Source organism: Plectropomus leopardus, chromosome 24, assembly GCF_008729295.1.
Source record: "Plectropomus leopardus isolate mb chromosome 24, YSFRI_Pleo_2.0, whole genome shotgun sequence".
NCBI lineage: Eukaryota > Metazoa > Chordata > Actinopteri > Perciformes > Serranidae > Plectropomus > Plectropomus leopardus.
The window spans coordinates 724,663-745,354 of record NC_056486.1 but is presented as its reverse complement, the minus strand read 5'-3'; the positions used below and the strand labels follow the sequence as shown (position 1 = coordinate 745,354).

At 36.6% G+C, this 20,692-nt stretch overlaps 2 protein-coding genes and 1 pseudogene across 2 annotated transcripts; 2 read left to right on the top strand and 1 right to left on the bottom strand.

Moving 5' to 3' along the window:
- Positions 1-1,856: 1,856 nt before the first annotated feature.
- Positions 1,857-4,052, bottom strand: LOC121963059 (ABC transporter F family member 4-like). The gene is given in 8 exon segments (XM_042513428.1): positions 1,857-1,911; positions 1,913-1,995; positions 2,099-2,116; positions 2,217-2,634; positions 2,636-3,390; positions 3,392-3,527; positions 3,529-3,893; positions 4,047-4,052. Coding segments are annotated over 8 exon segments (1,836 nt in total).
- Positions 4,053-4,631: 579 nt separating this feature from the next.
- LOC121963058 lies at positions 4,632-6,828 on the top strand (annotated as a pseudogene).
- Positions 6,829-13,523: 6,695 nt separating this feature from the next.
- On the top strand, positions 13,524-17,527 carry LOC121962847 (dynein light chain Tctex-type 3-like). Its single transcript, XM_042513153.1, has 6 exons — positions 13,524-13,569; positions 13,782-13,925; positions 14,891-14,932; positions 15,205-15,328; positions 16,158-16,235; positions 17,082-17,527. The coding sequence occupies exons 2-6, from the start codon at positions 13,899-13,901 to the stop codon at positions 17,153-17,155; spliced, it is 345 nt and encodes a 114-aa protein (XP_042369087.1). The 5' UTR covers positions 13,524-13,569; positions 13,782-13,898; the 3' UTR covers positions 17,156-17,527.
- Positions 17,528-20,692: the final 3,165 nt, after the last annotated feature.

The window sequence follows — 20,692 nt, the reverse complement described above, 5'->3', positions numbered from 1 at the left end:
AATATAAAATAGGGGTGATTTGTATATTTCTTAACTCAATTTAGTGTTGAATTAATAAAGAAAACTGATGAGCCACACTGTGTTTCTCCAGACTACAGCAGGGGATGATGGGAGGGGATCACAGGACGGACTACAAACACTAAGACATAAAAAAAGGAGCCCCACCTGTCCTGAAACCGGCCAATCAAACACTCAACAAACTGACCACAGGCAGAGGGAAGTGCCAGACGTCAGAGTTTATGGACTTTGCTAAAAAGATCTGTCGCAGCGTCAGTCATGAGAAAAGTTTTCTTACCATTTAAGTTATTTGTGAAGCAAATCTGTCAGATTTGCTGCTTTTCTCGGTTTAATAATAATTTTAAAAAAGGATATTTTTGAGTTTTGGACATTTGAAGACGTCACGTTGGGTTCTGGGAAACTTATTAGAGACACCGTTCAGTATTTTCTGACATCTTAGAGACAAAACTATCAAACAGAGAAAAATATATATCTTTTAAATTTAAAAAGATTTTACAGAGATTAAATGGAAATGAAAACAATCACTGGTTGCAGCTGGAGAGATGTCAGCATCCAAATTCAATTCCTACATATTTTTTCAAAAATATTGATAGTTTAAGGGTGATTTTATTTTATTTATTTTTTTTATCTATTTATTAATTCATTAATTTCACATTTATTTAATTATTATTTATTTATTTTATTATTATTATTATTATTATTATTATTATTATTATTATTATTATTATCATTAATTTAATCATATGCATTTCAAGGTTAGGTGTAAAATACAGTATTGGCTAGATATACAGTCTATAGACCAAAAAAAATCCCAAATTTATTTTTTTTTAACAACGCCCTCCTTCCCAAAATCATTCCTTAAAAGTTATCATACTTTAAAACTACAAAAAAATTAAAACAAAATCATTTATTATATAAACAAAAATGAATAAAAAATTAAATAGAAAATGGAAAAGAAGAAAAATATAAATCACGGTTTTCTCTTTATGCCTTCCACAAGTATTTAAACCTTTGAACACTGAGCAATTTGGGTTGATTTCTTCAAAAACAAGGTGAAATAAGACAACTTGGTATGAAATGTTCCACAAAATGTGGAAACTTAGTATTTAACTTATAACTTAGTATTTATTTTAAATTATTTTAAAAAGCTAGGAAAAAAATGTTTGTTTGTTTTTGTGCTATTTTTCATGTAATTTAACAATCAGTCTATTTTTTAATCTATTAAATTCTTGAAATCAATTTTCTGACCATGTTTTTGAGAGAAATTAAAGCAGTTTGGTCCGTTTTCATTAATGCAGCCCATCAGAAGCACAATAAAGAAGTTTTTCTCTTGTTATTGATGTTTTTTAAACCACATTTACTGTTGTTGCACCTAATCTTCTCTGTGTCAATAATACTGAGCCAAATGTAACAAAATACAAAAAAATGTCCCGTACATGACGAGCACAGCTGGATACAAACTACTCTTCATAACACACAAATACACAATTTTCATAAGCTGCCATAAAAAGAAGTAAACAAAGATGTTAAAAGCAAAAATTAAGACGAGTTTTATAAAAAGTGAAATGAGAAACGGATGAGAAGATGAAATGAAAATGAGAAGAATCAGAGCAGTAAAGGCACCGCTGTGGGATTTGGTTCGTACTCAAACGTTAACGTTCATAAACCGACATTTAAATTGACATAAAATTTGTGTAAAACACGAAGATTTGAGTAAAAAAAAAATCACTTTGATCGAGCAAAGTCTGCACATTTTCTGCTTCTCATAGAAGTCACGGAATCAGTTAATCAATAAAAATACTGATCGATCGACGGTGAAAATAATGTGACGTAACGCGTTATTTCAGGTTGAGGTACTGCGGCAACACGTCGTCCCAAAACTCCTCCGACTCCCGCTGCCTGACCTTTGACCCCCGACCTCTGTTTACTCTTTACTCTTTGGACTTCAGCTGACTTTTTCTTTTTTAGGACCTCCTCCTCCTCTTCATCTTCATCAACTCCTCTTCTTCTTCTTCCTCCTCCTCCGCTTCATCTTCATCAACCTCCTCTTTCTTTCCTCCTCCTCTTCATCCTCATCAACCTCCTCTTCTTCTTCTTCCTCCACCTCCTCCTCTTCATCTTCATCAACCTCCTCTTCTTCTTCTTCTTCATCTCCTCCTCCTTTCATCCTTCTCCTCCTCCTCTTCATCCTCATCAACCTCCTCTTCCTCTTCTTTTTCATCTTCATTAACCTCTTCCTCCTCCTCCTCCTGTTCCTCCTCCTCCTCATCTGCATCAACCTCCTCTTCCTCTTCTTCTTTTTCATCTTCATTAACCTCTTCCTCCTCTTCTTCCTCTTCTTCCTCCTCTTTATCAACTTGTTCTTCCTCCTCCTCCTCATCTTCTTCTTCTTCGTTTACCTCATCTTCCTCCTCCTCTTTGTCAGGCTCTTCCTCCTCTTCACTCTCTTTTTCCACAACATTCTCTTCCTCTTCCTCCTGCTTCTCACTTTCACTCTCCTCTTCCTCATCCTCCTCACTCTCCTCCTTATTTTCACTCTCATCTTCCTCACTACTCTCCTCCTCTGCTTCTTCCTCTTCCTCTGCACTGCTCTCCTCATCCTCCTCTTCTCCTCCCCGTCTCACTCTCTAAATCACTCCCTTCTTCCTCCTCCGATGATGACTTCATGGACTCACTTTTGCCCTCCTCTTCCTCACTTTCCAAATCTTCCTCCTCACCCTCAGACTCTCCTCCTTTGCTCTCTTGACTCGACCCCTCCTGGTTCTCCTCCTGGTTCTCCTCCTCCTCCTCCTCCTCCTCTTCTGCATTGTCTGCTTTGCTCTCTTTTGACTTGTCATCACTTTCGCTTCCAGCTGTCACGGTTGCTTCCTCCTCTTCCTCCTCCTCTTCTTCCTCCTCGTCCCTGCTCGCCTCCTCGTCAGTTTCTGACTCATTGTCTGGTTGAAGAGTGTCTTCTTCGTCTTCTGTTTCTTTCTCAAAGCTGCAACTAACCTCCTCTTCCTCCTCCTTGCTCACATCTGCACTAGTTCTCTCCTCCTCCTCTTCCTCCTGATGGACCGTCGCAGACTCCTCCTGCTCACTTTTGTTGTGACTTGTGTCCGTGTCGTCCTGACTCGTCCCGCCGTCGGGACTCTCAGGTATAATGTTGATGCTGACGGCCGACTTGTGGCTCAAATCAGCGGATTCGAATTCCTCGCTGCGTGATTTCGTCGTGTTGTCTTTCAGGGCGCGGCCGCTGCTCTCGGATGGCGAGCTCAAGGACGCTACCTCGTGCATTAACACCGCCCCGGCTGCGAGCGAGGCAGCTCCGGCGAGCAGGCCAAGTTCTGCTTCTTTGTTCGATTTGGCTTCTTTTTTGTTTTTCTCATTTTTTGGACTTTTTGGAGAAATCTTCAGGGGTTTTTTTAACCTCAGCGCTTTTGTCACCAGCTGAGCGTTCACCCGACGAGCTGACTCCCGCACTTCGCACCACGATTGGTTTGTTTTTAGAACTGAGAGGTTTTAGACGGTTTAGGATCAGAGGCGACGCCCGACTCCTTCTTCCTGCCGACCTCCATCAGCTGGCGTCTCCCTGGAGCCGGCCGCAGTCTCTGCTTGGACGCCACCTTCCTGATGTCCCCTACGCTCAGTTTGTCCCGTGTCCCCCGCAGCTCCTCCATGGCCATGATCACATTCTCTTTGTTTTTGTGTTTGTGTGGGCTGTGAGGGGCCGCGGAGCGATTGCCGGGGCCCCTCAGGAGCTCGGTGGGGAGCGCGCGGCGAGGAGACGCGGCCCTGCTCTTAGCGGAGGAGAAGCTGCTCTGCCTCAGCAGCGTCCTCTCCTTCATCAGGTTCTCTTTGTGCCCTTTAGAGGTCTTACCGTGCTGACTTTTCCTCTACGAGCGGCGTCAGAGAGCATCGGGAGGACGAGAAAGAGGCATGCATTAGAGAGAGATGAGAGACATGCAGGAAAAAAAAAAAAAGAGACTAAACAAAATCTGAAGATTTATGAAAATAATGAGAGAAAAATCACAACTTGTTTCTCTGACTTTCATCGAGGAGATATATGAGGATGTTCCTGTTTTCAGTCTCTTCCCTTAAATCCTTGAAATATCTCTTAAAATCCATTTCTTTAGAGCTACTCTTATTTATTTTAAGACATTTTATTTATTTAATTTTTGTTTTATTTATTTTATTTTATTTAATCTTGTGGTATTTATTGCTTTTATTGCTTTTGTGAGTTGTGGTCTTTAAATATAGAGTTTGCAAAATGTAAAATGTAACAGAAATAGGATATTAAAAAGGCAATACAAAGCCAAACAGCCTACTGAACACAAGCGAGACAAAACAAGGTTAGACATAAGATAAAATTAAAACAATGGGACAAATAAAGCAAGTTGCAGGGTGCAAAATGTCATTATAAAATAATGCAAATAAAAAGACCACAACTCACAAAAGCAATAAAAGCAATAAATACCACAAGATTAAATAAAATAAAATAAATAAAACAAAAATTAAATAAATAAAATGTCTTAAAATAAATAAGAGTAGCTCTAAAGAAATGGATTTTAAGAGATATTTCAAGGATTTAAGGGAAGAGACTGAAAACAGGAACATCCTCATATATCTCCTCGATGAAAGTCAGAGAAACAAGTTGTGATTTTTCTCTCATTATTTTCATAAATCTTCAGATTTTGTTTAGTCTCTTTTTTTTTTCCTGCATGTCTCTCATCTCTCTCTAATGCATGCCTCTTTCTCGTCCTCCCGATGCTCTCTGACGCCGCTCGTAGAGGAAAAGTCAGCACGGTAAGACCTCTAAAGGGCACAAAGAGAACCTGATGAAGGAGAGGACGCTGCTGAGGCAGAGCAGCTTCTCCTCCGCTAAGAGCAGGGCCGCGTCTCCTCGCCGCGCGCTCCCCACCGAGCTCCTGAGGGGCCCCGGCAATCGCTCCGCGGCCCCTCACAGCCCACACAAACACAAAAACAAAGAGAATGTGATCATGGCCATGGAGGAGCTGCGGGGGACACGGGACAAACTGAGCGTAGGGGACATCAGGAAGGCGGCGTCCAAGCAGAGACTGCGGCCGGCTCCAGGGAGACGCCAGCTGATGGAGGTCGGCAGGAAGAAGGAGTCGGGCGTCGCCTCTGATCCTAAACCGTCTAACCTCTCAGTTCTAAAAACAAACCAATCGTGGTGCGAAGTGCGGGAGTCAGCTCGTCGGGTGAACGCTCAGCTGGTGACAAAAGCGCTGAGGTTAAAAAACCCCTGAAGATTTCTCCAAAAAGTCCAAAAATGAGAAAAACAAAAAAGAAGCCAAATCGAACAAAGAAGCAGAACTTGGCCTGCTCGCCGAGCTGCCTCGCTCGCAGCCGGGGCGGTGTTAATGCACGAGGTAGCGTCCTTGAGCTCGCCATCCGAGAGCAGCGGCCGAGCCCTGAAAGACAACACGACGAAATCACGCAGCGAGGAATTCGAATCCGCTGATTTGAGCCACAAGTCGGCCGTCAGCATCAACATTATACCTGAGAGTCCCGACGGCGGGACGAGTCAGGACGACACGGACACAAGTCACGACAAAAGTGAGCAGGAGGAGTCTGCGACGGTCCAGCAGGAGGAAGAGGAGGAGGAGAGAACTAGTGCAGATGTGAGCAAGGAGGAGGAAGAGGAGGTTAGTTGCAGCTTTGAGAAAGAAACAGAAGACGAAGAAGACACTCTTCAACCAGACAATGAGTCAGAAACTGACGAGGAGGCAAGCAGGGACGAGGAGGAAGAAGAGGAGGAGGAAGAGGAGGAAGCAACCGTGACAGCTGGAAGCGAAAGTGATGACAAGTCAAAAGAGAGCAAAGCAGACAATGCAGAAGAGGAGGAGGAGGAGGAGGAGGAGAACCAGGAGGAGAACCAGGAGGGGTCGAGTCAAGAGAGCAAAGGAGGAGAGTCTGAGGGTGAGGAGGAAGATTTGGAAAGTGAGGAAGAGGAGGGCAAAAGTGAGTCCATGAAGTCATCATCGGAGGAGGAAGAAGGGAGTGATTTAGAGAGTGAGACGGAGGGAGGAGAAGAGGAGGATGATGAGGAGAGCAGTGCAGAGGAAGAGGAAGAAGCAGAGGAGGAGAGTAGTGAGGAAGATGAGAGTGAAAATAAGGAGGAGAGTGAGGAGGGAGGAGAGGAAGAGGAGAGTGAAAGTGAGAAGCAGGAGGAAGAGGAAGAGAAGTTGAGGAAAAAGAGAGTGAAGAGGAGGAAGAGCTTGACAAAGATGAGGAGGAAGATGAGGTAAACGAAGAAGAAGAAGATGAGGAGGAGGAGGAAGAACAAGTTGATAAAGAGGAAGAAGAAGAGGAAGAGGAGGAGGAAGAGGTTAATGAAGATGAAAAAGAAGAAGAGGAAGAGGAGGTTGATGCAGATGAGGAGGAGGAGGAACAGGAGGAGGAGGAGGAAGAGGTTAATGAAGATGAAAAAGAAGAGGAAGAGGAGGTTGATGAGGATGAAGAGGAGGAGGAGAAGGATGAAGAGGAGGAAGATGAAGAAGAAGAAGAAGAGGAGGTTGATGAAGATGAAGAGGAGGAGGTGGAGGAAGAAGAAGAAGAGGAGGTTGATGAGGATGAAGAGGAGGAGGAGAAGAAGAGGAGGTTGATGAAGATGAAGCGGAGGAGGAGGAAGAAGAAGAAGAGGAGGTTGATGAAGATGAAGAGGAGGAGGAGGTCCTAAAAAAGAAAAAGTCAGCTGAAGTCCAAAGAGTAAAGAGTAAACAGAGGTCGGGGGTCAAAGGTCAGGCAGCGGAGGAGTCGGAGGAGTTTTGGGACGACGTGTTGCCGCAGTACCTCAACCTGAAATAACGCGTTACGTCACGATATTTTTCACCGTCGATCGATCAGTATTTTTATTGATTAACTGATTCCGTGACTTCTATGAGAAGCAGAAAATGTGCAGACTTTGCTCGATCAAAGTGATTTTTTTTTTTACTCAAATCTTCGTGTTTTACACAAATTTTATGTCAATTTAAATGTCGGTTTATGAACGTTAACGTTTGAGTACGAACCAAATCCCACAGCGGTGCCTTTACTGCTCTGATTCTTCTCATTTTCATTTCATCTTCTCATCCGTTTCTCATTTCACTTTTTATAAAACTCGTCTTAATTTTTGCTTTTAACATCTTTGTTTACTTCTTTTTATGGCAGCTTATGAAAATTGTGTATTTGTGTTATGAAGAGTAGTTTGTATCCAGCTGTGCTCGTCATGTACGGGACATTTTTTTGTATTTTGTTACATTTGGCTCAGTATTATTGACACAGAGAAGATTAGGTGCAACAACAGTAAATGTGGTTTAAAAAACATCAATAACAAGAGAAAAACTTCTTTATTGTGCTTCTGATGGGCTGCATTAATGAAAACGGACCAAACTGCTTTAATTTCTCTCAAAAACATGGTCAGAAAATTGATTTCAAGAATTTAATAGATTAAAAAATAGACTGATTGTTAAATTACATGAAAAATAGCACAAAAACAAACAAACATTTTTTTCCTAGCTTTTTAAAATAATTTAAAATAAATACTAAGTTATAAGTTAAATACTAAGTTTCCACATTTTGTGGAACATTTCATACCAAGTTGTCTTATTTCACCTTGTTTTTGAAGAAATCAACCCAAATTGCTCAGTGTTCAAAGTTTAAATACTTGTGGAAGGCATAAAGAAAAACCGTGATTTATATTTTTTTCTTCTTTTCCATTTTCTATTTAATTTTTTTATTCATTTTTGTTTATATAATAAATGATTTTGTTTTAATTTTTTTGTAGTTTTTAAAGTATGATAACTTTTAAGGAATGATTTTGGGAAGGAGGGCGTTGTTAAAAAAAAATAAATTTGGGATTTTTTTTTTTTGGTCTATAGACTGTATATCTAGCCAATACTGTATTTTACACCTAACCTTGAAATGCATATGATTAAAAATTAATGATAATAATAATAATAATAATAATAATAATAATAATAATAATAATAATAATAATAATAATAATAATAAAATAAATAATAATAATTAAATGTGAAATTAATGAATTAATAAATAGATAAAAAAAAAAATAAAATAAAATCACCCTTAAACTATCAATATTTTTGAAAAAATATGTAGGAATTGAATTTGGATGCTGACATCTCTCCAGCTGCAACCAGTGATTGTTTTCATTTCCATTTAATCTCTGTAAAATCTTTTTAAATTTAAAAGATATATATTTTTCTCTGTTTGATAGTTTTGTCTCTAAGATGTCAGAAAATACTGAACGGTGTCTCTAATAAGTTTCCCAGAACCCAACGTGACGTCTTCAAATGTCCAAAACTCAAAAATATCCTTTTTATAAAATTATTAAACCGAGAAAAGCAGCAAATCTGACAGATTTGCTTCACAAATAACTTAAATGGTAAGAAAACTTTTCTCATGACTGACGCTGCGACAGATCTTTTTAGCAAAGTCCATAAACTCTGACGTCTGGCACTTCCCTCTGCCTGTGGTCAGTTTGTTGAGTGTTTGATTGGCCGGTTTCAGGATCAGGTGGGGCTCCTTTTTTTATGTCTTAGTGTTTGTAGTCCGTCCTGTGATCCCCTCCCATCATCCCCTGCTGTAGTCTGGAGAAACACAGTGTGGCTCGTCAGTTTTCTTTATTAATTCAACACTAAATTGAGTTAAGAAATATACAAATCACCCCTATTTTATTTTTATTTTATTTTATTTTATTTTATTTTATTTTATTTTATTTTATTTTATTTTATTTTATTTTTTTATTTTATTTTATTTTTATTGCCGTGGAAGCCCATTTCTACAAACATGATTTAAAAAAAATATATAATATAAATATATAATAAAATCAATATAGTAAGAAATGTTTTCTAAGTAATGACATAAAATCTCAAAGATTAGAAACTTTCTCTGATTTAATTATTTAGAGATATTAAGATATTAATATACATTTCTGATTTTTTTAAAAAACAAAAATAACTTGCATTTTATGTCCGAAAAGGAGTAGGAAGAAGCAAAATGCTTGCTTGTCCTACCCTCTTCTGCTCTCACCTCTTATAACTATCAATTTTAGATACAAAGTGAATATTCTGAGATACTAAGTCATTGTTTCGAGATAAGTTAGTCATTATTTTAGATACAAAGTTTATATTTGAATAAAGTTTGTCATTTCCTTTTAAAAATTCAAGGTATTTTGAGAACATTTCTCATTATTTTGGAATACGAAGTCATTGTTTAAAGATACGAATGGAATTATTTTTAAATATAAGTCATTATTTTGAGACATTAAGTCATTATTTTGAGACATTAAGTCATTATATTGAGATACTTAGTCAATATTATGGGAAAGTTTCAGAATTTTTTGGAGATACTTAGTCATTAGATTGAGGAGTTTTCTTGTTATTTTGGGATACAAAGTCTTTGTTTTGAGATAAGTGAGCCATTCATTTCATTTTTTTAATGAAGTCAATATTTTGAGGTATTAATGCTCTTTTTACTTTTTTATAGTGACTTACAGATTTTTTTTTCATTAAATTGGCAAAATGGGCTTCCATATGCTGTCCTTGTGTTTGTGCCCTTTTCTTCCACAATTTCCTTCTTTCCTCTTTATTATAAGTCTCATTCCTCTTTAAAAAAATTCTCTTCCTCCCTTTCTAGTTAGTTAAAGTTATTTCTTGCAGTTTTGAATATTTAAATTTAAAAATTAAGTCCAAATGATACTAACACTCCCTTTTTGTCAGGATGTGACTAAAGGATTCGCTCAGACGTGGAGCAAAGCTGAAGAAGAGGAGGAAGAAGAGGAGGACAATGTTGAAGAAGAGAGAGGTGGAGGAGGAGGAGGAGGAGGAGGAGGTTATGTCTGCTGAGACGGAGGGACTGTCCTCGGGTTTGGACGAGTCGACAGAGAAAAAGACGGTGGAGAGTCAGAGGGAGAACACTGACGAGCTGAAGGAGGAATCTGAAGCTGACGGAGAGCAGAAAGGTAACGGAGGTTTGTTTAACTCCAGGCAGTTAGGATGAGATAATCTGCTTTATACAATAAATAAAAAGTCAAGGTAATTTATTTAACCCTTTGAAACCTGGGCGAATAACCTTCATTTCTTTCAAAAACATGAGAAGAAGTGCAATGAGCAACCTGAGAGGAAATTAGTAAAAAAGAAAATTACCAGAGAAAATGTAGTTGAGGCACTATTTGTGTTTTTGTGTCGTAGTTAGTCGTCCCTCCATGATGAGAGCGTCAGAAAAACAGATTTTTTTTTTTTAACTATTTTATTCAGTGTTTTTACTGATTTAAATCACCTGGTCCTGTGTAGATAATTCAGCTCCCGCTTAAAACCTCCTGAATTATAAGTATAAGTAATTCTCAGTGGGAGAAGTTTCAGCCGTTGCACCTGCAGTTCTCATCGCTAGACGTCACTAAATCCCCCAAATCTGACACCCTAAAGAAAAGGCTGAAATGATAAAACCTGCATCCATAAAGCAGAGACTCACCTGAACTAACATTTGAACGTTTTTGACAGCTGAAATCACCAGCAGACCGACACCACTGCTGAAGAAAAAAAGACGGACAATGGCACCAAACCGGCCAATGGGACGCCAGACAGCAACGCAAAAAGCAAATCAGGCTCCAACAAAAAGGTACACCGCTCTGCTGACGACAAGTGAAAAAACATACAGCATGTGGTGCATATTGCACACAGTCTTTCTTCCAGAAAGCCCTTTCTGACAGAATTTTATTCATTTGAACCCAAACCACGACTTTTTCCCAACCTTAACCAGAAATTATTTTCTGAGAGAAAGACCTTTAAGAAAATTTCCGCAAACTTTGTGCGCATCATCTGAGAAACTTAGAAAAGGGATTTTTTTGGTGACATTTTAGTCCAAAAACAGCTTAAAGTCTGCTGATAAACCTTTTTTATGTGACTAAATAGAATCTCTCAGATTTTAGGACAGGATTTTAGGACAAATCTAGGATTTTAGGACATTTCTCTGACTTTAAATGATAAAGGATTAACAAGCTCTATTTTGATGCTGTTTATGGACTCTGGCCTCTTATGTATACAAAAAGTACAAAAACAATTCCCAGCGTGAATCACTTTATTTTTATTGTGAATTTGAGTTGAGTGTCACTGAATAGGACTGATAAATTGAACTACATGGAAGAGGAAACATGAGTAACTTTGATTTTGAGTGAACTGTCCCTTTAAAATCTTTTTTTTTTTCCAGAAACATAACTGGTCTGCAGAGTGAAGCTGCAGAAATGGTGATTTATTGAGTGTTTGTCCTGTCAGCTGTCCCTCTTCAGGCGGCTGTCCTCCTCCAGGTCCAAGCAGACCTATGACAGGGACCAGACCCCAGCAGAGGTCCCTGTCAGCGGGGACGCAGTTTCCCAGGGAGACCCTCGCTCTTCTGCTGCTGCTGCTGGGAGCAGAGAGCCAGAGACGACCAGAGCAGAGCAGCACAGATCAGAGCTGCTCTCTGGAGCCCGGGGCCCTCGCTCTGGGGCCTGCACCGTGCTCTGATCCAAACTCCTCAGGAGTCCAAACGGTGCGTCCACGCTCGGGGGATTTCTTACAGCTCCGGGCTGCAGCTTCGCCCAGCTCCTCTGTGCTGTGAAACTACACTGGAACAGGTTTTTTTCTCTGTAAATACACTCATGATGTCGGCCTCAGTCACAGCGTGACGCCACAGAGACAAACTGCAGACTCTCGTCATTCTGTCCTCAGTTTCTTCACTCGTCCTCCCGCCAGAGACACAAACTGAAAGTCTTGTTTTTTTTGACCTGCAGTGGTTTCACCTCTCACGGTGCTGCAGATCAGCACCGTGTGCTTTGGTTTTAAATGACTGTGGAAGCAAACAAGAGACAGATATTTTAATTTGAAAGGCCACTAAATACTTGATATTAAAATTTAAACAACACTAAATGCGTAGCATGGATATATTTTACTTTGAAAACCATTTCTCTGAAATACCTTGAAAGTGTAATATGAAATGTCATGATTTATTTTTTTAATTCTGAAACTTTAATTTTTGAGTCGAAATTTAACCAGTTGAATTTTAGCACCCTGTGTGTATTTTGTTTTATTTTATTTTTAATTTTCTGAAATATATGAAACTTACATTTTTGGATCTGAATTTGTGAACAATCAAATTTAGCTTTTCACATTGCATGTCAACAAATAAGACGAGATATGTGGTTTTCAAAGTAAAATATTTCAGTGTTTTGAATTCAGTGGTGTTCAGTGTGTACAGTCACACAAGAAGAAGAAAACCATCAAATATTCACACATGAGGTGCTTAAACCAGTGGATTTTGTCTTTTTTTTTATTAATTTGTTACTCAAAGAGCTACATTTTCAATGTACTGACGAAGCTCAGCTCTGAAAAAGTTTCTTGAGGCATTTTGATGTCTTAATTTAACAATTTAAAGCCACTGTAACTGCCGGGAAACAGATTTTACGCAGAATATTCCTTTAAAAAGGTCAAATCCAAGCTGGACTGACATATTTAATTTTATTACCTGTACTTTCAGGCAACCACATGCCTCCTGTGCAGTTTAAATTCAACCACTATCTGTTCACAAGTGACCTCCAGCTGACCTCCACCAGTATGACCAGTATCTCCAGGTTACTGAGTGGTTTTATGCGGCACATATTTCCTACCTGAGCCTCAAGACGTGTGTGTGTGTGTGTGTGTGTGTGTGTGTGTGTGAGATTTAAACTGTTAGGATGTAAATAATCTTATTTATTGTGACATGCTCCCGCAGCACATTTGCACTTTTAAAAAAAATGTGATCTGTTTGTATTTTAGAGTGATGCATCGGTTTTGTATTCTGACAATAATAATCTCATTTAATTTTTTAAAAATCATTTGGATTTTTGTGATATCAGTAAAACTTTTTGATATGAAGCTGAACATGAGTTGTTTTTGTTTCACATCAGTGATTTTGAGCGGGGTTTTCTCACCAATTTAATACATTTATTAAGTGGGACTCATTACACAAACACATGCATTTATTATATTCAAAGTAATTTTTTATTTGGAATAAAATTCATGGAATTTGTTTCTATTTGAAATATTGTTTTGTGGGTTTACAATATTTTTCTGGTGTTATATTTACACATTTAAATGTTCTTGATTTACCCCTTTGAAATGATATAATACTTGATTTGCAATTTCAAAAGTTAAATTTGATTATTTTGTTCACAAGTTCAGATCCAAAACATCCAAGTGTCAGAACAAACAAAAAAACAAAACAAAACAAAGAACAAGATTCAAGTTGCTCAAATTCAATTGGTCAAATTCAGATCCCCAAATGTAAGTTTTGGTATTTAAAATAAAGAAAAATAAATGCAAATTTATTAAACGCATTCATACGCATTTCATTTTCTTTCTTTGGTCAAATCTACAATGCCGTTATGAGTTTACAATTGTTTTACACACTGACATGTGGATTGTTGATCTCCTCATATAAGTAATTTTGACCCGAACGAGTCTCCGTACAAGCACACCTGCTCTTAACCACGGCTGAAGGAAGACGCTAACGGCCACTTCTCACGTCTCAGCGGTGAGTACACACAGGATTTATCACAAAAAAAACGTATCGAGTGCTTGTTTGGGTCCGTCTCACTGTATGTTTGTTGTATTAACGGAACAAAATTGGGTGAGTTGTCGTTAAATCGCAGCTTTGTGATGCTAACTGCTAACAGCAGGTGTCAGCCGTTAGCTCGTTTCTTCTTCGCCGCTCTTTATTCTGGTAGTCGTTGACTCTGTTGACAGCCCGCAGGAAGTCCGGACCAGCTCCGTTTTATTCTCCAACAAAATCCGCATTTTCTTCCATTTTCACCGAAAAAAACAAAGACTGCGGACACTTTGGACCGGCGACACACGACAGGGATGGAGGAGTATCATAACGGCAGCGAGGTTTGTCCCAGAATCGACATATTTGATGTAAATCTCGGTAGAAAGAAGCTAGCTAAAAGCGGGCTAGCCAAACATAGCTAGCCACTCCTATCGTTTTAGCCCAGGAGGATTTTTCATGCTAACGCGTTTGTTTTAGTGTAATATTATTATAACATACAGCGTACTATATCCAGAATTAACTGTCTACCTTTGACAGTATTTGACAAAGTGTTAAAAGTGTCATTATAACTGTTTCAATCTCACTAAATCATGCTAAACTTTGTTGTGCTTAAAAATCAGGTTGCAGTGATTGTCAGCGACATAAATATTCATATACTTTATTGAAGTAAAAGTACTAATGCCAAACTGTAAAAATACTCTGTTAGAAGTAAAAGTTCTGCATCGAAATTATTAATGAAGTAATAGTATGTAAGTATAACCAGGAAAATGTACTTAAAGTATTAGACTATGAAATATGATCTCATGTCATGTATTAATACTGTTGTAGTTGGTTTAGGTACAACCTGCTCATATTGAGCTCACTAATGTTTTTGTTATGATGTTAATCATTTATTTTTTATTTTTTTATGTATTTATTTATTTTTCATTTAATTAATTAATTGTTTGATTGGTTGATTGATTGGTGTGTAAAAATAGTAAAATTAACGTAAAATGTTCTCCACAATGGCCCAGAGCGCTAAACACACCATCCCCGTCAATGATATTATTTAACACATTGCAATTACTAAAATTATTTAAAGGAAAAGCTGCAAATCTTTAAATTTATTAAGCTGAAACTGTGAAATGTGTGGCATTTTTGCTCAAAAAGTAATTATTTTTTATTATTTGTTTGTCTCTAATCACACACTGTCACATTATGGCAGTCCAGTTATACTATAGTTTCTTATTTTATGTTATTTTTTTAAAAAATGAGAATGTCTATGAACTTTTTATTGACTTATTTTTCTGTTGTTTACTATTTTCAGGGCTCCTTTAACTCTGAAGAAGCTGAAAACACCGTCAAAGAGGTAAAGTTAATGAGCTGCTTCAATAAAGATAAGGCTTTTGTCATATTTTTATCTGAAGTGCCGTTTTCTGGTGCACATTTCACCTCTCAGTCGTGACACATAAAAGAGAAAATAATGTGAATAAAGCTGTGTTGTTTTTGTTCGCTCGTTATTCCTCAGGGTAAAAACAGCACCCAGTGACTCCCACATGACTGTAAACACTCAGCTGTTAACTCATGACTCTGTGTGTGTGTGTGTGTGTGTGTGTGTGTGTGTGTGTGTGTCTGTCTCAGTGTATTGAGAATGTGGTGGGCAGTGACGACTACAGCCAGGCTCAGGTGAACAAATGGACGGCGAGCATCGTGGAGCGCTGCCTCACACAGCTGGTCAAACAGGGGAAACCCTACAAATACATCGGTATGTTTAATGTGTGTTTTGAGTGCAGCTTTTATGGTGAAATTCGTTTTTGGGCACAAAAGAATTTCTTCCTCAGAGGGTAGAACAGTTGCAGGTGTAGTACACGGCTTGTATGGTCATGAAAACGTAGAAAAGTCATGGAAAATGCGAACAGCAATTTCCAGGTCTTGAAAAGTTGAAGAAAAATTAAATATACCCTGAAAGTTTTGGATAAGTCATGGAAATTTGTTTCATCTGTGTAAGTAAATCTGCCGGTCCGAAAGTTTGCAAGGCATTTCTTTCTAAAAGAAAAGTCTCAAACTTTTCAAAGAAAAAAACCCTAATAATAATAATAAGAAGAAGAAAAAGAAGAATAATTTATCTTTAAAAGTTGCCTTGGAAAAAAAAAAAAAAAGAAAAAACAAATTTTATCAGGTAAGATACCAGTAATAAGTAATAACAATAATAAATCCTAAAAAAAAATTAAAACCCTAACCCTACCCCCCTCAAATTTTATATTTAAAAATCTCTGTTTTTTTTTTTTAAGAAAAATAATTGGCACAATTTCATCTTGAAAACAAATTAACAAAAAAACAACAACCATCATTTTCCTTTAAAAATTGCAGATTTTTAAAGGAAAAGGATTTTTTTTTTTTTTTTTTTTTTTTTTAACAAATCAAAAAGAACTGATGATTAGAGTATCAATGGTTGTTTCAGAGAATGTATGGTCTTAAAAATTTGCCTCAAAGTCATGGAAATGTACCATCACAATGTGTGTGAACTGTGATGGTGAAATATAAAAACTAGAGTACAGAAAGTGCTCATTGTGACAGTTGTGTTCTGTGTCCAGTGACGTGCGCTGTGATGCAGAAAACAGGAGCGGGCCTCCACACAGCAAACTCCTGCTACTGGGACACCGCCATGGACGGTAAGACTTCCGTCGTCTGCTTTATCACCTCGTACGCTTGTGATGATGTCATTGCACCACGTTACCTGCGGTGTGAAAACACGTGGTGGCGCCAGAAGAATGATGATGAATCCATCACGACGCCTTCACGCCTTCACACTGTGCTCATAAAAACAGCACATCTGAAAAACTAAATAATGTACATAATTAACCCTTTGAAAATTGGGCAAATAGGCTTCATGTCTTTCAAAAATATAGGAAGAAGGCAATGGCCATGAAATAAGATATGACCCAAAATTAGCAAGAAATAATAAAAAGTAAAAGTTACCTAAAAAATTATTATAAAAAAATAACAAAACATAACAAAAATAAAGTGATAAAAACATACAAGGCAAACTAGAGTTAGAAAAAATGCTTAAAATTTATCATAATTATGTAACATAATTTTAAAATATGTAACATAATAATTATAATATATATATATATATATAACATATATATATATATATATATATATATATATATATATTCTTAAAAAATTTTTTAAAAAAAAATTCTTGCAATTTTTGAAACATTTCTTAGCAAATTGCATATTGCCTTTTTTTCCCCATTTTTTGAAAAAAAAATCACACCAATTTTCTCAAAGTTCAAAGGATAAAAATACTTTATGAATGGTGTCTAAAAGCAAGGGGTAAAATAACTTTTGGAATGCAAAGAGAAATTTTGTAGTTCTACTTTTAAAATTATTTTTGGATCAATTTGTTTTGTGTTTTTTCTTGTTTTTTACTTTTTTTGCCTGTTTTCTTCTCGTTTCCTATATGTTTAATTTCTCTCTAAACTCTCCTGTGTGTCGTTTTCTCTCTGCAGGAAGCTGCACCGTCAGATGGGAAAACCGCACCATGTACTGTGTGGTCAGTGTGTTTGCTGTTGCCATCGTATAAAAAAAAACCACACACACACACGCGCACACACACACAAATGACCACCAGTTGGAGCACCGGGCGCATCTTGTCCCTGCGGACAGCAGGGGGCCACAGAGCGCCACATGTGGAAACCTCTCTGCCTACAGACGCATGAAAACATCATAATTATAAACATCATGATTATAATGTATTTATCTTCTCATGTCACTGCAGTGCTTTAATCGTGTCACAGCTCGTTGTGTCACCAACCGATGCCTCGCAGCATGCAGCAGCTCTTATTCTTCTTCTGTGGTTATTATGTGTGTCATGTCAAAGAGAGAGAAAGAGATAGAGAGGATTTTTGTACTCAGAGCTAAATGGAAATAAACATGAAGACATTTATGAGCAAAAGGCTGTGTTCAGTTATTTTTCTTAAATGAAAAAACTGCCTATTTATCCTAAAAAGTTAGCAAATTCTTTTAAAGAAAAAATACTGCATTTTTTAAAAATTCAAAGAAAAATACCTCACAAAATATTTTAATTCACAAAAACATGCCATAAATACACCAATTGTTTTTTAAAGAAAACAAAAATCGCCAGTTTTTTAAACATTTTTTTGTTTTTTTGCTCAGCAATTTATTAATAATACTTTATTTTTGGCCCCTTTGGACATTTTTTTTTCTCTTCACTTTCTTGAAAAATAAACACAATAAGAACAAAAACTTAATTAAAAAAGAACGAAGTTGGAGAGGTCGACTGGAACTTTCGATATTAGTTCCTATTTTTTTAAACAAATCATTGAAAATCTTTTAAGATGAAAAAATGCAACAAAACATCTCTGAAAGTTCAAGTTTATTGCCCAAAAAAAGGGAATTCACTTGGAGCGGTGTGCAAAAAATAAAGAAAACATCCATGTTTTTTGACAAAACCCCCCTCAGAAGTTTCCCAGCAGAGTCCGAGGTGTATGGAGACAGATTTATGTCATTATTACTCGTGTGCAGAGATCAAAATCTGTATGTAAATGTGTAATCTGATAATGTTAAAAACCTTCCACAAATTAAAGAAAAAGTCTGTAAACTCATAAAACTATTTTTGAAATATAAAACTGATCTGCAAATACTTCAAAATATTTTTTTAAAAGTGTGCATAAAATGCAAATTTGCAAGTGTACAGTTGAGATTCACAAATAAAAAGTGAATTCACAAAATGTTGTAAATATTATGAAGGTACTGACAAATGTTTTTTTTATTTATATGATAATATGTTTAGACATTTCTTTTATTTGTGGAATCTGCAGACCTGTTTGATTTCTGCGAAAGGCCCTTCACATATTCAAGTATTTTAATCTGTGAGCCCTGAGCAAATTAGCTTGATTTCTTTTGAAAGAAATACATTTGTCTTTTATTGTCCGTTTAAAAAAAAAAAAGAAAGAAAATCAGGTGATTTTTTTTGGTACTTTTTACTTATTTTCCTGCTATTTGGGGGTCATTTCTTTTTTTGTTGCTAATAGCCTTCTTTCCATTGTTACAGGAAATTAAACTAATTTGTTTTGATTTCAAAGGGTTAAAGGTTTTTTGTTTTTTTTAAAAAAAATCCACTTATTGTCTATAAAAGTTTCCAGGATTCATAAACAGTATTTCTAAAATCCTGGTGAAGGCACTCGTGCACAATAATACGGTGAACATTTAGAAAAGCACTGAAACACAAAAGCAAAAAGTGTTGAGTTGTTTTGTTTTGTTTTTTTAAGCCTTGCTTAAGAGCGATTTAGCGGTTTATTTTTCATTTTCTGCCTCCCTGCTGTAAGTTTGGGAGCTGCTTTCAGAAATGCACTTTTGACATGAGTGAACAGAAATTAAAAAATAGGAAGAAACGTTTTGAAAGCAGTTCAACACAACACAATAGGAGAACAAGGTAATGTGGAAATATTATTTCCTCCAATTTTGAGCAACAACGGCGTCTTTGCAAAACGTCTGTGGTGAGAGCCAGTGGCATATATATTCCCCTTACATGTGACAAAGGACCGTACTTCATTTATCGGGGTTGGGGGGGATTCTGGATTTTTTTTTAACCTTCATTTAAGGTGTCATTTTGGCCATATTTATTTTGATGAGTGTGTGACTTTGGGAGAAAAATAAAATCTACAAAAAGTTTGGAGAAAAGAAAAAGAGCTGCCCAAATTTTCCAAATAAAAGGCAATCACCAATTTTTAAAAAAAGGGGAAAAAAAGCAGCAAAAGATTTTAAAGAAAAAAAATTCAGCAATAAAATTGCCAACATTGTTAAAAGAAAAAAAAATCATTTCCAAAAGGTAGATATATAAAAAATCATAATGAAAAAAAAGAAAAAATAATCACCAACATTCTTTTGAATATCACAAAAAATTGTGGATGAGAAAAAAATTACCTGGATTTTATAAAAGAAAAATAAGGTGCAAAAAAAAAAAAAGCCAATCAAAAAGAAAGAAAGCCTAAATTTTGAAGGAAAAAATTCCCCTGGAGTTTACAAAAGAAAACATAAAGAAAACATTTTTTAGCTGCAGCGGTCTGGGCTAAGCCCAGGATGTCCTTAAATCCGAGAAGCCCTGTTGAGCGGCACAGAGGAGTTCGTTGATGAGCTGCCGGATGTTGATACACTCAAAAACGTAACATAAAAGCTGTTTGTGATGTGAACACATGACCGCGGGCCTCCTCAGTACTTTCGAAGTTTTCGTCTCTCTCGCTCTGCCGCTCGCTGTTAGAAGTTCTCCTTGTTGAAGATGAACTTGACGTCGGCCTCCGAGTGAGACAGACACTGTTTCTCCAGAGATTTCCCCAGCTGAGGCGGACCGCACAGGAACACCCCGACTTTAGTCCTGACGACACAAAAACACACGTTTATCCAATCAGAGTTAAAACAGACAACCCTGCAGGATCATCTCTGTGTATATTAAGAATTTTGTGGATTTTTTCATGTCTCTATTATGGATATTTTTGAACTTGCAGCTTTATTTATATTTTATGTCTGTTGTCTTTATAAGATCTTTATTAGATAAATTCCATTATTATGCTCGTTGTTTTTCAAAAAAGAAGAAAAGAAGTTCAAGAAATAAATTCTTAAATATCACACAAAGTGAAAGTAGCAGCATCAATGGAAACATTAAATACAGTAAAAGTACAAGGTTGGAAGAAATATTAAGATCCTTTAGTAAAAGTACTAATACAACCCTGTGTAAATACTTTGTTATAAGTACTGCATTGAAAATGTTACATAAGTAAAAGTAAGTATAATCAAGAAAAAAGTTAAAGTAAAACTACCCAATGTAGAAAAATCTCTAAAAAAACAATCAAGACATCAGCTCAAATGTATAAGTATATAAAAATTAGAAGAAAAAAAACGCACAATTGTGTAATTACGCAAAAAGAAAAAAAAAATCCAAAAACACGACAAATTAAAAAAAAAAAATTACACAAAAATATAAAAAACCAAATAAACTAAAATATGAAAAATAGAGAAACACCCCCCAAAAAAACTTTAAAAAAGAAAGGAAAAAAACCCCACACCAAATATAACGTAACTATTTAAAAAACACCTCAAATTA

Bases quoted from the DNA above. Each gene is read 5' to 3' on its own strand.
- LOC121962847 (XM_042513153.1), top strand. From the start codon at position 13,899: ATGGAGGAGTATCATAACGGCAGCGAG. The intron at 13,926-14,890 runs GTTTGTCCCAGA...TACTATTTTCAG, and splicing joins AGTATCATAACGGCAGCGAG to GGCTCCTTTAACTCTGAAGA. The intron at 15,329-16,157 runs GTATGTTTAATG...TTCTGTGTCCAG, and splicing joins GAAACCCTACAAATACATCG to TGACGTGCGCTGTGATGCAG.